At 42.7% G+C, this 14785-nt stretch overlaps 1 protein-coding gene across 7 annotated transcripts in view; it reads right to left on the reverse strand.

Moving 5' to 3' along the window:
• The window catches only part of KIF16B (kinesin family member 16B), a 306852-nt gene that overhangs the window by 240858 nt on the left and 51209 nt on the right, over positions 1 to 14785 (reverse strand). For all 7 annotated transcript variants that reach the window (XM_021078047.1, XM_021078043.1, XM_021078046.1 and 4 more), the window contains 6 exons: positions 11964 to 12080; positions 8926 to 9023; positions 7558 to 7667; positions 4525 to 4667; positions 2494 to 2662; positions 1208 to 1339 (listed from right to left, as the gene is read on the reverse strand). In XM_021078047.1, the coding sequence (XP_020933706.1) occupies positions 1208 to 1339; positions 2494 to 2662; positions 4525 to 4667; positions 7558 to 7667; positions 8926 to 9023; positions 11964 to 12080 (769 nt within the window). The remainder of the gene's footprint in view (positions 1 to 1207; positions 1340 to 2493; positions 2663 to 4524; positions 4668 to 7557; positions 7668 to 8925; positions 9024 to 11963; positions 12081 to 14785) is intronic.

A 14785-nucleotide genomic window follows, 5' to 3' on the forward strand; every position in this document is an offset into this window, starting at 1 on the left:
CCCCATCCCCCACCCCCTCCTCTTTTAGGCCTCAAGTAACTGCATCTGGGGTAGATCCTATGCCTCCAGTTACTTCCTTACGTGGAGGAGGGGAAGACCTGGAGATGAGAAAGGGGGTGGTAGATGGGGAGCTGGGTTGCAGGAAACAGGTTTCAAGTTCTCCTTGGCGGTTTATCTCCCCTTTGCACCTCTTCCCCTCTGTTCTGTTTTCTTCCGGTTAATTAGCGCAAGTATATTACTGTTACCACAATTTTCTATATTTACTGTTGTTTTTCTTCTTCTCAATTCTTAATTTTAAATTCCACATTTACTGCTTTAAAATAGAAAGATAAGAAGTTCCCATCATGGCTCAGCGGTTAGCGAACCCGACTAGCATCCACGAGGACGCAGTTTCGATCCCTGACCTCGATGAGTGGGTTAAGGATCCAGCATTGCCGTGAGCTGTGGTGTAGGTGGCAGACGTATCTCGGATCCCACACTGCTGTGGCTGTGGTGTAGGCCAGCGGCTACAGTTCCAATTGCACCCCTAGCCTAGGAACCTCCATATGCCGCAGGTGCAGCCCTTAAAAAAAAAAAAAAAAAAAAAAAAAAAAAAAAAAAAAAAGACAAAAAAAATGGAAAGATAAAGCTTTGTTATTTTTATCTGATATCCCTACAATGAGTTCCTCCTGGAAGTTAACACAGTTACAAGTTTCTATCCTGCACTTGAAACAAGGAAAAGCTGAGAATCATCCTGTAAGTACCAAGCTTGCATGACCAAAAACATGGCAAGTTTATGAAACTAGGAAGAGGGAAAGCGTTAATAATATAATACCAGAGACTGGATCACATTAAGTGTTTTTCTTCAAAATACAAAAACAATTTAAAAAAAAAAAAACAAAAACACAAAAGGTGATATTTCCTAATGAGACACTCCCCCCACCCACCCCCAGCATCCACGTCATATGAAAGTTCCCAGGCCAGGGATTGAATCTGAACTGCAGCTTCAACCTACACTGTAGCTGTAGCAACACCAGATCCTTTAACACACCTGCCCAGGCAAGGAACTGAACCTGTATCTCTGCAGTGACCCAAGCTGCTGCAGTCAGATTCTTAACCCACTATGCCACAGCAGGAACTCCCCTAATGAGACACTTTAAACTTAAATATTTATAATCGATTCACACAAAACCCTATATGTTGAGGGGAAAAATGTAGAAATTCTTACTGGCAATCATGATAGTTTTAGAGTTTCCTCCAAGGCTATCTTTTAACAACCAAGTCAAAACAGAATCCCTGTAAGGCACAAACACTTGCTTCTTCTTTACAAGAGGGTTTGCTGCATCCTGAGATAAATCAGCTGTAGAGAGAAAGAAAAAAGGAGAGGAAAAAAAAAAAGTTAAAGACAATTAGTAACGTTTTTACTCTGATCCAGCTTCAAAAAACCTTCCCTGAGGCTATTACTTTGGTTTATAAACTAAAAAAAAAAAAGGGTTGTCATATGATCCAGCAATTCCATCCAGGGCATTTATATCCAGACAAAACTATACTTTGAAAAGATACATGTACCCTTGTGTTCACAGCAGCACTATTTACAACAGCCAAAACATCAAAAATAGCTAAGAAGATATCCATTTATCTGTTGACAGACACTTAGTTGCTGCTGATGTCTTGGCTATATATACTGTGTGTGTGTGTGTGTGAGAGAGAGAAAGAATGAAATAATACCATTTGCAGCAACATGGATGGACCTACAAATTATCATACTAAGTAAGTCAGAAAGAGAAGGACGGAGTTTCCTTCGTGGCTCAGCAGTTAACAAACCCAACTAGGATCCATGAGGACGCAGGTTTGATCCCTGGCCTCGATCGTGGGTTAAGGATCCGGCGTTGCTATGAGATACGGTGCAAGTTGCAGACATGGCTCGGATCCCACATTGTTGTGGCTGTGGTGTAGGCCAGCAGCTATAGCTCCGATTCAACCCCTAGCCTGGGAACTTCCATGTGCCCTGGGTGCAGCCCTCAAAAGCAAAAAAAGGAAAAAAGACAAGACAAATATATGGTTTCACCTGCATGTGAAACCTAAAATATGGCACAAGTGAACTTATCTACAAAACAGAAACAGATTCGCAGACATAGAGAACAGACTTGTGGTGGCCAAGGAGGAGCGGGGAGTAATGGGAGTTTGGGATTAGCAGATGCAAACTAGTATAATTGGGATGGACAAACAACAAGATCCTACTGTATAGCACACGGAACTAGATTCAATATCCCATGATAAACCATAATGGAAAATATGAAAAAGAATGTGTATATATATATATACAGAATGTGTATGTGTGTATAACTGAGTCGCTTTGCTGTACAGCAGAACATAACATTGTAAACCAACTACACTTCATAAAATTTTTTTAAAAATTACTTTGGTTTGTAACACAGACATTAAACACAAGTGCTTCAGGCCACTCTGGCCCCACCAGAAGCAAGAGGAGGCAGGAGATGAGCGTAAACCTACCTAAGGCAGAAATGACATTCCCCAGAGTCACGAGGGACTTGTTGATATTCCCCCCCTCCTTCAGCCGGACCCCAGTGGCACCAGTGGCATCCGCCCGCTCACTGCCGGCAAGATCGACCAGGTGGATCTTACTCACGGTTTCACACGGCATTTCAGAATCAAATTTTGCCTGTGGCAAAACACAAAAGCAAAATGGAAGTGGTATAAAGAGCCCCAGTGTTGTTCATAACACAAATTCTAATTATTTTTCATTCTTTACTGTAATCTCTCAGGGTAATTTATTTTTTTAATTTTGTGGTTTCAGTGGCTTTCTTACGGATTACAAAAATTAAATTATATACAATAAAAGTCAACCACGTGAGGATTTTTAAACTTTCTAAAGAACTACGGATTCTATTACTCAAACCACTCAGTCATTTTCAGAGTTTCCTGGTGGCTCAGCAGATTAAAGATCTGGCATTGTCATTGCTGTGGCTCAGGTCACTGCTGTGGTGCAGGTTCGATCTTTAACCCAGGAACCTACACAGGCTACAGATGCAGCCCAAATGATAACAAAAATGAACCAGTCAGCCATTCTCAAAAAAGGCTGAGTCTGACAGCGGCAGAATAGGAACCTAGGCACTAAGGGGCCCTCAACAAAGAAAAATGTAATTAAACGAATAATTAGTTTTGTTCTCATCCAAAATTTTCAACATTATAAGCACAGTGGCTTTCTAAAATATGATAAATATAGACAACGGAGTGCAAGATCATCCAACCACTCATTATTCGATGTTAAAATTCTATTTGTATCATAATTACAAAATGGTGAATATCTTAAATACTGTATTCCTTGATTCTAAATTCTACCAAAATTTTCCTTTCCCAAAGACTCTTAACCTACATGTTACAGTTTGAACCAAGATGTCAAGAGGAAATTATTCTATTTTGATAGACAATCAAGTCTCTTGGAAATTAGAGATGGCCACATCCTAATCCCCATTAACCAGGAAACAGGAGAAAAACCCATCAGCTATAATAAATGGAGAGAAAGGTCTACCAAAATGCAAATTTGTAGAGAATTTATCAGGAGTGGTTCCATTTGACCTTAGAGAATTATTTTCTTTACTCTCCAATCTCCCTCATTAACTAAATCTTTCTTATGTGTTCAATGGTTAACACAGCCAGGACTTCTCCAAACCCTTGACACGTGCTTAAGCACCGCAGGTTCATCTGCTTGACCAGCCAGGGTGTTAACATATTTACCCTGAGTCATTTCCACACAGATTCAAAATGCTCTCTACCTCTAGATCAGAATGAATTCCTGCATTAATACTTAAAAATGTCCCTTGTCAGAGCCCATCATGGGTCAGCAGAAACAAATCTGACTAGCATCCATGAGGATGCAGGTATTCTATCCCTGGCCTCGATCAGTAGCGTGGGGATGTGGCATCGCCATGAGCCGAGGTGTAGGTCGCAGACGCAGCTCGGATCCCACGTTGCTGTGGTTTAGCATAGGCCTGTAGCCACAGCTAATTCAACTGCTAGCCTGGGAACCTTGATATGCTGCGGGTGCAGCCCTAAAAATACAAAGAACAAAAAATGTCCCTTGTCCTTTAATATGGTTCTAATTATGATAATCAGCACTGCGGGGTGAGTGCCAGGGAGCGGGTGATGCACCACAATGAGTTACCTTGGTCTCCAGCTGGTCTGACTGGCAACCCATTATCTCCCACAGAGCTTGCAACAAGGAAAACTTGGCTTAATTAAGCACAGAGCAAGTTTTTGGTGTTTTTTTTTTTTTTTTTTTTTAATATCTGGAACAGGGCAGAAGTCTGCTAAATATTTCTTAAGGGTATACATCAGGATAGTTCAAAGGGTATACATCAGGATGTAACCACGGCGTCACTCAGCACATGTTCGACTCTAATTAACAAGAAAACGGTGGAGGACCCCTCCACCTGCCACTGCTCCTGGCTCAACGGGATCGGTCCTCTGCAGGTGCTAATCAGCCCACAGGGAGGGAGCCTGATGGCCCCCCACCACCCTCACCTGCGTGAACTTGATGGTGAAGATGGCGTGGGACCTGCTGCTGACGTCATTCATTCCTGTGGCTGCTGTGGTCCGATTGATGTTTCCTGCATCCATAAGCTCTTCGACGTCACTGTAATTCTGTACTAAATGTTTGGATAAATCTGGGAGGAAAAAAAAAGAGGAGCGCACGCGAAGGTGAAGAAATCCCCCCAGTATATACAGTACATGGAAGAAGAAATGAACCTCTATGAAATAACGCACGATGGGACAAATTTGCTGTCTTGTTTAAAGACTCTCCTTGTTCCTCCAGTGGGGTGGTTCAGACCACAGACTCAGGAGCTGGGCTGCCTGAGTCAACTCAGCAGTGTACGAGGGGACTTACCTGGTTGTGAATGAGTCACAACCTCCCTGAGCCTCGGTCGCCTCGCCTGATAATGCGTACCTATCACATTCAATATTTAGGGTAACTGTGAGCTATTCTCATCAACCTCATTAGCACTAATCATAGGCAGGGAAGTGTAAACGCTACCTCCATGCAAAACCCCAAAGCATTCTTTCAAATCCTTTTTTTCACTTTTCTGGAAACATTCCTACAGTTTTAAAGTCAAAGGCTACAAAAAGTATAGTGTAAAGGTTCTCTCCCCTTCCCCCTCCAATAACCCCTCCCTCCCTTTCCGGCAACCCAAAGTTATTAGTTTCTCCAGACCCTTCCAGAAATAACCCATACATATACAAACAATTACATACACATTAAACTATCTTTCTACACCCCGCCTTTTTTTATTACTCAATGAATTTAACACATTTATAGTTGTACAATGACCATCACAACACCCCACCTTTTATACATGGTAGCATACCATAAACATTGTCTCACATCCTTTTTTCTGTGTCAGAATACATAGAAGAATATTCTGTATCAATTAAAATGACCATTCATTTTTATAGCTGCAGAGTGCTACGATTATATGCATAAATTGTATGCATGTACAATAACCAATTTAACAGCCTCTACAGACAATAGAGTATGTTTAAAGTTTGATTCCAATACAAGTAATGCTGCTATAAATAACAGTGTACATAGGTTTCTACAAATACGTGTGAATATTTCCACAAATTCTTAAGAGGTGGAATTGCTAGATCAAAGCACATTTGAAATTTTGACAGATGCTGCAAATCTGTCCTCCACAGAAAGCAGTTTACACCCAGCAGCGATAACGTTTAAGACGGCCTGTCTCCTAACACTGTCTCATCAAGTTTCCTCACATCTGTGGTAACAAATGTTACCTTGAAGACTTTTTATTTTGCTTTTCTTTGATTAGGAGAGGAGTGAGCATTCTTTCCTCCATTTTAAAATCATCAGTAGTTCCATTTCCGGGGACAATCTGGTCACATCCCTTGTCTGCTTTTTTCCTTGGGGTTGGAGCTGTCCTTATTAGCTTCTAGGTGCTCTTTATATATTAGGAAAACAAGTCCTTTGTCTGAAATTTGAACTGAAAATATTCTCTCCACATTGTGAACTGAATGTTTGCTCTGCTTGTGGTGTCTCTGCCAAGTATAAAGTTGGGCTTTTTGTTTCATTTTGCTTTACTATTTCAAACTTAACACTTTTATTTCATGGTTTCTGGACTTTAAGGAAAAAAATGTTTAAGCCTTCCTTTCTCCTAGAAAAAAGTAACCCAGGGTTTCTTGCAGTCATTATGTCCCTTTTTACATTTGAATCTTTTATCCATTTACCATTTACCAAAGTATAAAAACTGAGCTCTGGTACTAATTTACTTTCTTTTCCCCTCCCAAACAGCTTAATAACCCATATTCTCCCAATGTTTGAAAAACAAATTTATTAGAAACTAAATCCCCACTAAATATCTATAAGAGCTTCTGGATGTTTTACCCTGCTAGATTATTCTGTCTCTCCACAAACCAGCTTTATAATATGTTTCAACAGCTGATAAGACAAAGAGAAAACATGAAACAACAGGTAACAAATGTTACCTGTTTGTAACATGAAGGCCCAGCTAGGCTAAAAATTATTAACAACAGTAGTTATCCTATGCTCCACCAAACAAATACACACCTCACCTTGGCATAAAGGGCAAAAAGTTCAATTGAAAATGTACTATGACAGTCGTTGGGGTGCTGTGGGTGCATCTGTTATCTCCCTATAGTCATGTCACCATGAAGGTTCATAAAAACATACCACTAAAGCCATTTAACAAGACCATTTACATGGAAACAACCCAAATGTCCATCGACAGATGACCAGATTAGGAAGATATGGTATATATATGCAATGGAATAGTACTCATCCATAAAAAAGAACAAAATAATGCCATCTGTAGCAACATGGATGAAACTTGAGACTCTCATACTGAGTGAAGTCAGTCATAAAGAGAAAGACAAATACCATATGATATCACTTATATCTGGAATCTAATATACTACACAAATGAACCCTCCCACGGAAAAGCAAATCATGGACTTGGAGAACAGACTTGTAGCTGCAAGGGGGAGGAGGAAGGAGTGGAATGGATGGGGAGTCTGGGGTTAATAGATGCAGACTGTTGCCTCTGGAATGGATGGGTAATGAGATCCTGCTGTATAGCACTGGGAACTATGTCTAATCACTTCTGATGAATCTCTACATGTATGTGTAACCAGGTCAACACGCTGTACAGTAGAAAATTGACAAAATACTGTAAACCAGCTATAATGAAAAAAGCAAACTAATTAAAAAAAAAAAAAAAAAAAAGACCATTTAAAGAGACAGGTTGTAGGGTCGCTCACCTTGCCATTCAAATCTTTGGAAAACAAGTTTCTGGAGTTCTTAAGGCCAGAGTAAAGCTACTGGTAAGCCCCACAAAAATCAGTGAAGTATAAATGCATTAAATGAACAGTGAGCAGAGACAGCACATGTCATTTTTACTACAGTAAAATTCCAAAAATAAATTTCTTAAATCTCACCACTACCCTACATTTTTTTTTCTCTGACGCTATTATTTTTTACAGAAGTTCCCAAGAAGAACAGGGCTATGAAACAGTCACTCTTACCCTCAACATAAGGCCCTTCTTTTGGATGCTCACGGACTCTCAAGTTGAAGGTTTTGGATGACTTCCGTCGCAGCAGATCTCTCACCCGTTCATTATAAATTTCTAAGTAGCTAAAAATTTCATATAGAGTTGAATTTAGTAAAGTTATTTCAGATATTAACAACAATAATAACAGCAGCAACATACATGTCAGGTGGTAACCATGTGCCAAGCACAGCACTTTACATGGATTATTTAATCCCTGTAATAGCCTAGAGGTAGGTACTACGATTATCCCCATTTTACAGGTTAGATGATAGAAGCTTAAGGTGACTGAAACAACTTGTCCAAGGCCACATGGCTACTGGGAGGTCAGGCAGCCAGGAAAACTCTTGATAAGTATGTCTGTCCTCAAACCACAGATCAAACTGCCTCCCCAAACACCTTTAAGTTTAGGAGAAGAAACAAAACAAAACAAAACAAAACCTTCAACCAATCTAATTTAAAGATTAATTTAGGAGTTCCATTGTGATTCAGTGGGTTAAGAACCCAACTAGTATCCATGAGGATTTGGGTTCGATCCCTGGCCTCACTCAATGGGTTAAGCATCTGGCATTGCTGCAAACAGCAGGGCAGTTTACAGATGCAGCTCGGATCTGTCTAGTTGCTGTGGCCATGGTGTAGGCCAGCAGCTACAGCTCCGATTGAACCCCTTGCCTGGGAACTTCCATATGCCACAGGCACAGCCCTAAAAAGCAAAATACACATATATTAGATTTATAATGATCCTACCCACATAAAGAATAACACAAATCTGGGAATTCTCATGGTGGCTCAGGGGTAACAAACCAGACTAGTATCCATGGGGAGGCAGGTTCAATCACTGGCCTCACTTACTCAGTGGGTTAAGGATCTGGCATCGCCATGAGCTGTGGTGTAGTTCACAGATGCAGCTTGGATCTGGTGTTGCTGTGGCTGTGGCATAGCCCAGCAGCTGCAGCTCCTATTCAACCCATAGCCTGGTAGCTTCCATATGCCACAGGTATGGCCCTAAAAAGCAAAAAAAAAAAAAAAAAAGAATAGCACAAATCTGATTCAGCTAAAGGAATAAGGAAATAAACACTGAAAAGTAAAAAGCTCAGTCCATCTGAGACGAGCTTCCTATGCTAGCTTCTGACCAAACCAGATCACCTCAAGCAGCCTCCCAAGCCCTAATCCAAATGGTACCCAAGCAAGTCACTGAATATATATGTGTTTTAAGCTTTACTTCTCACTAGCAAAGCAAAGGAGGGGTAAAGACAGACCCTCCCCTTAGGAATCCAAAAGCCTGATCCATTCCTTGGGCCTTAGGTTGAGTTCACACTCAGAGACTCAGGTCACAGGCCCTACCTGACTTCAGTTCGGAAAGATGCTTCATCCCATCTGGTAGTTTCATTGATCCCACTGAAGAGTCCTTCGCAGATCCGAGGTATTAAGCCAGAATCACCCTGCGGTGAGAAAGAGGAACGTCTCCACCATCACTTGAAAGAAAAGCAACCGATGATTATATCTGCAATTTGCTGGAGTGGCCTTAGACTCCAGCAGCCTCCAGACCCACCCCAGGGCTCCAGGGGCACCACTCCCTCCACACAAGACTGCTTCCTCCTCTCTGAAATCAGAGGAGGAGGCTCTCTAATTTCTACATGCCGGAGCCATGGTAATAAATGGTTATCAGCTGTTAGCCAGCTAAGCCAGGGCTTGCAAACATGAAAACCTATTCTCTGGCTTTCAGACAATGGGGTCTACCTTGTCTGATAAATGTTAAAAATCTGTTAGGATCAAAGGGCAAAAAAAGTTGAAATATACAATGAGCAGAAAAGAAACATCAATGAAATCTTAGTAAGTCCTCAAAGTAGTGGATGATGTCTTAAAATTTAGGTCACGACCACATTAAAACATGCAGTATATCGCTCCCTCGATGCACTAATCCCTACACTGGCCTCCCCAGCAGGAAAGTTTTAACACATCCTATTACTTGCACAACATGGGCATAATCAGTAACAACCACATGTCAGCACCATCAAGCTGATGCATTTCAGGAGGTACTAAAGACCAAGGAAGGAAGTTCCCCTGCAGCGCAGCAGGTTAAGGATCTGGCGTTGCTACAGCTGTGGCACAGGCCACAACTGTGATTCGCATTTGATCCCTGGCCCAGGAACTTCCATATGCTGTAGGTGCAGCCAAAAACATAATAAAAACGAGGCAAAACATTCTCATTAGGAAGCCAAACTCAGAGCGTCAATGTTTTCCTCTGCAGGTCCTCCTTACCTTCGCCCAATCTCCCTCCCAAAATGTTTTCATAAATAGCATCACAAGTTTAGGGAATTTTTTTTTCCTTTATACCATTAAATCAGTACCAACTCAGAGTTTCTACTGTGGTGCAGCAGAATGAATCTGACTCAATCCATGAGGATGCAGATTCCATTCCTGGCCTCGTTCAGTGGGTTAAGGATCTGGCGTTGCTGTGAGCTATGGTGTAGATTGCAGATGCGGCTCTGATCCATGTGGCTGTGGCACAGGCCTGCAGCTGCAGCTCTGATTTGACTCCCAGTCAGGGAACTTCCATATGCCTCAGGTTCAGCCCTAAAAAGCAAAAAAAGAAAAAAACAAACAAACAAAAAAAAAAAACAGTACACTCCTTGCTGTGGCTCTGGTCACTGCTATGGCATGGGTTCAATCACCGATTTGGGAACTTGTGCATATCACAGACATGGTCAAAGAGAAAAAGAAAAATCGGTAAAAATTCTTGTAAAGAAAAATCGGGGTTTTCACAACATTTTTTTGTTCTTTCCTGCTATGGCACAGTGGGTTAAAAATCTGACGCGGTGGCTCTGGTCACTGTGGAGGTACAGGTTGGATCCCAGGCCCAGTTCAGTGGGGTTAAAGAATCCAGCGTTGCCACAGCTGTGACTAAGATTCAATACCTGGCCCAGGAATTTCCATATGCCACAGGTGCGGCCTTAAAAAAATAAAATAAAAAAGAATACCAAAATGGTACTCAACTATAAGGTCCAAGAAAAACAGCTGTGATTTATGAGTGCTTTATAAATGTCGCACTTATATAAAATAGCTTAGAGGGAATCAACATGCAGACTTCACTTTTAGAGAAGACGTTTTTTCCCCCAAAGACACAGTAGGAAAATAAGAAGAGAGGAGTAACGATAAAAGGAAATGGGAAACTCTTGAAACCGTCTATTCTAATTCTTGCCTACTTTCCAGCATTGAGAGTTCACAGCCCAGCATTTATCTACTTCTTCTGGGAAGAAAAAGTCTGGCTTTAAAAAGCCAAGATGAGCCAAAAAAAAAAAAAAGAATACAAACTTCCCATCGTGACTCAGTGGTAATGCACCCAGCTAGTATCCATGAAGATGCAGGTTTGATCCCTGACCCTGTTCAGTAGGCTGGGGATCTGGCATTGATGTAAGCTATGGCACAGGCCGCAGCTGAAGCTCTGATTAGACCCCCTAGCCTGGGAACTTCCATATGCCACAGGTGGGGCCCTGAAAAACAAAGAAAAAAAAAAAAAAGAAGAAGAAGAAGAAAGAAACCAGGACACATGCACTGAAAGGCTTTCACCTGGCAAAACCTCCTCTCCTTGAATGCCTTACTTCTTCCAGGAACCACCAAACTTTTAGCTTGCAAGACACCAGGGAGCCTGCCAGCAGGAAGGCCTGCCATTCTCTGCCACATCTAGAACAGGCCATGGCTCTGAGAGTCAGTGAGCAGAGGTTTCACCACATCATTAGAAAAATAAAACCCACAAGCACTATCCAGGTCTCGAGAGAGGAGAGAACGGGATAAGGTCCTATAGTCAAGTCTAGTTTTTCCTCCACCATGTTCCAGGACAAGCATAACTTTAATATCTCTTCACGTCCAGAATAACTACAAAACTCTACATGCTCTGTTTACAACTAGGTAGACTATAACAGTATGATTCTAACACTTCTCATGTATTTGCTGGATTTATGTAGTACCTTTCCACCAAAAAAGACTTTTTTTTTTTACATTTTTCTTGGAGAAAAATGTTTTGAATAACTTTTAAAAGAACAGAGTTCAGTAATTTTATTCAAACTGTTGGGCTGGCAGAAAAGAAGAATATATTATTTGTGGGCCCAGCATACTTTTTTGATAAGATTATAAAGCCTTTAAAAACAGAAAATGAACTGAGAGTCCCATCCATTATTCATGCCCATAAACTTAAAACTATAATTTAAAATCTCTCACAGGAGATTCCGTCCAACTTATTACTGAGTTTTATCTGATTACTAAAAAATGATCAGAACATGAAAAGCAAGTTAGTCCAGACCATAAAGATAAGAGAGATACTTTTATCAATCCAAAGAGAGATTAATGAGAAATTTTCCTCCCCTACAGGGTAAACAACGTACAGAATCTCCCATCATAGTGTACGACTTTCCTGATCCAGTCTGACCGTAGGCGAAAACACAAGCGTTATAACCTTCAAATGCAGACTTCACGACATCTGTGCCAAGGGTTTTGAAAACCTGAATGCAAAAACAAACACACAAAAGATACAATTACCACAGAGGTTAATAAAAGCCCCTTCAGTGTAGACAGTATTCTTGAAGGCTACTTTCGTCTTTTTTTTTTTTTTTTTGCTTTTAAGGACCGCACATGCAGCATATGGAAGTTCCCAGACCAGGGGCCCAATTGGAGCTACAGCTGCCAACCACAGCCACAGCCACGTGGGATCCCAGCCACGTCTGCCACCTACACCACAACTCACGAGAATGCCAGAACCTTAACCCACTGAGCAAGGCCAGGGATCAAACCTGAATCCTCATGGATCCTAGTCGGGTTCATTAACCACTGAGCCATGAGGGGAACTCCTATTTTCATCTTATAAGGATTACAGCATAAATAAATCACTGCAGAGCTGTTAGCAGAATGTGTACCCCAGTTTTTAATTAAAGGGAAATGTTTCAAGGAAGCAAAAAAAAATCCCCTAAAATATAAAAATGTAAACAAGGCAAAGTGACATGCAGAGAAGCAAAGATGATTTTAAAGCATGATGATTTACCTGCTGATTTACCATTTCGGAATTTAGAAAACTTATAAGGTGATTTATTCTATCAGAGCTTCCAGAGACTAAATACTCAAAACCCCCAAGTCACAGCAGCCAGAAGGTATGGCTCAAACCACGTCAAGTCCACACCATCATTTTAAGGGTTCAGCTATTCGTCAAAGTTGCTCTCAGTGGCTCAGAGAACGGAGGCTGGGGATGCCTGGCCTCCAGAGTCAGCCCAGATGCTTTTTCCCATTTGGGAATTTTCCAGGATGGAGAGGGCAGGAAGGTGGGTTGTGTGGGGCCTGGGGTGGCAGCCACACGCCCTAAGTCCGTGTCCACGGACTGCAATGGGACACCCTGAGGAATGCAAAGGAACAAAGGACAAATACTTTACCCACACAGTGTAAAGGGAGCAAACCAGGATGCCTGGTCACTTCCTCACTCCCAGCAAGAGAGGGGGTCAACCAAGCTTCCCAAAACCCCCAAGTCTTTTCGCTGCCCCCTGCCCCTCGGATCAGTGTACTCAGCACACAGAACACCGCCCTGCTTCCAAAACAAGGGCCACCTGAAATTCCTATTGTGGCTCAGGGGGTCACGAACCCAATCAGTATCCATGAGGATGTGGGTTCAATCCCTGGCCTCGCTCAGGGGGTTAAGGTTAAGCTCTGGCTGTGGGGTAGGCTGGCAGCTGCAGCTCCAATTTGATCCCTTGCCAGGGAAGTTCCATGGGCTGCAGGTTCAGTCCTAAAAAGACAAAACAACAACAACAAAAAAACAAAACAAACAACAACAAAAAAAAAAACAGCCCATCAGCAGCTGAAGAGACAGTAGAGAGAGGGTGAGAAATCAGGTTCTCAGTCTAAGCCAGGAAAGGTGTGGGGTCCCCAGGCCCTCAGCCTCTCAGGAGGTTCAGCCTCTGTGAGCAATGCCCACAGGGAGCTCCCCTCCGGCCAGACACCACTCCGGGTGTCTGATGACCACAGGCCATGTCGCTCTTCCCCCCAACAAACACCATGGCCACGAACGAGCCTGTGATCCTCGGGCACTTCACACTCCATCTCCCCACCCCCTCGCCTGGACCTGGTCCCCTAGGCGTCATCAGAGAGTCACAGGCCATCCTCCCACACGAGCCGGCTCCACAGGTGACCGTTCGCATCACTTTGCTTCCTTCTGAGCTGCTTTTCACCCACAGCAGCTTTACGAGGGGGAACTTTCCCGATCTGATTCGGAACATCAGACGATTTGCTCAGCCTTTGACCTCAAGGGCAGCTCACCCTATGCTCGGGACCCACCCTCAGGGTGAGAACTGTGGTCAGAGCCACTTTCTGGGGGGCGAAGAGTCAGGTCATCGGGCATAGCGAGTGGCAGGGAAGGATGTGACCCTGAGGTTGCGCTTTGCTTCTGAAGGCCTCATGGCAGAGTGGTCTTCCCCTGTTCCTGACATCAACCGGAGGCTCCAACCCTACTTTGAAGGGTGTGTACCTATCTCCCTCACTTCCTCTCTCTCTCACACACATACATACACACACACTGTGAAGAAGCAGAATCAGGAATCCCAGGGGACTCTTGGTTCCAGACTAACTGTCTGAGGTCCATTTTCACCCCTGCACATGCAATAGGAGGAAAACTCCAGATGTTTCTTACGTTTTTTTTTTACTTTTCAGGGCCACACCTGCAGCTGCCAGCCTACACCACAGCCACAGCAATGCCAGATCTGAGCTGTATCTGCAACTACACTACAGCTCACAGCAATGCCAGATCCATAATCCACTGAGCAAGGCCAGGGATCAAACCCACATCCTCGTGGATACTAGTCGGGTTCTTAACCTGAGGAGCCACAACAGGAACTCCCTCTAAATACTTCTTTCTTTCTGATTAGACAAAAAACAAAAGACAGAGATCATTTCTACCATTTCTCAGAGGTCCACTGGAGAGCAAGAAGAGCCTTCCAAAAACTTCCCCAAGAATAAAGGAAGGCTTTCACGCAAACTTTTGTCAGGGGCCAAAACAAAGTCATGGGAAATAGCATATTGAAACCAAACCCAAAAGTTCTCAAAATGAAATTCTTCCCCAGGGTTAAAACCCACTCTCACTGCTTTCCTATTCCTTTACTCTCTAGGAAGCTAACTCAGCCAGAGCTCCCAGAGGGGTGGGGGTTAGGGGCTTCAAGTCGGCAGGGGA

This window comes from Sus scrofa, chromosome 17 (assembly GCF_000003025.6).
Source record: "Sus scrofa isolate TJ Tabasco breed Duroc chromosome 17, Sscrofa11.1, whole genome shotgun sequence".
NCBI lineage: Eukaryota > Metazoa > Chordata > Mammalia > Artiodactyla > Suidae > Sus > Sus scrofa.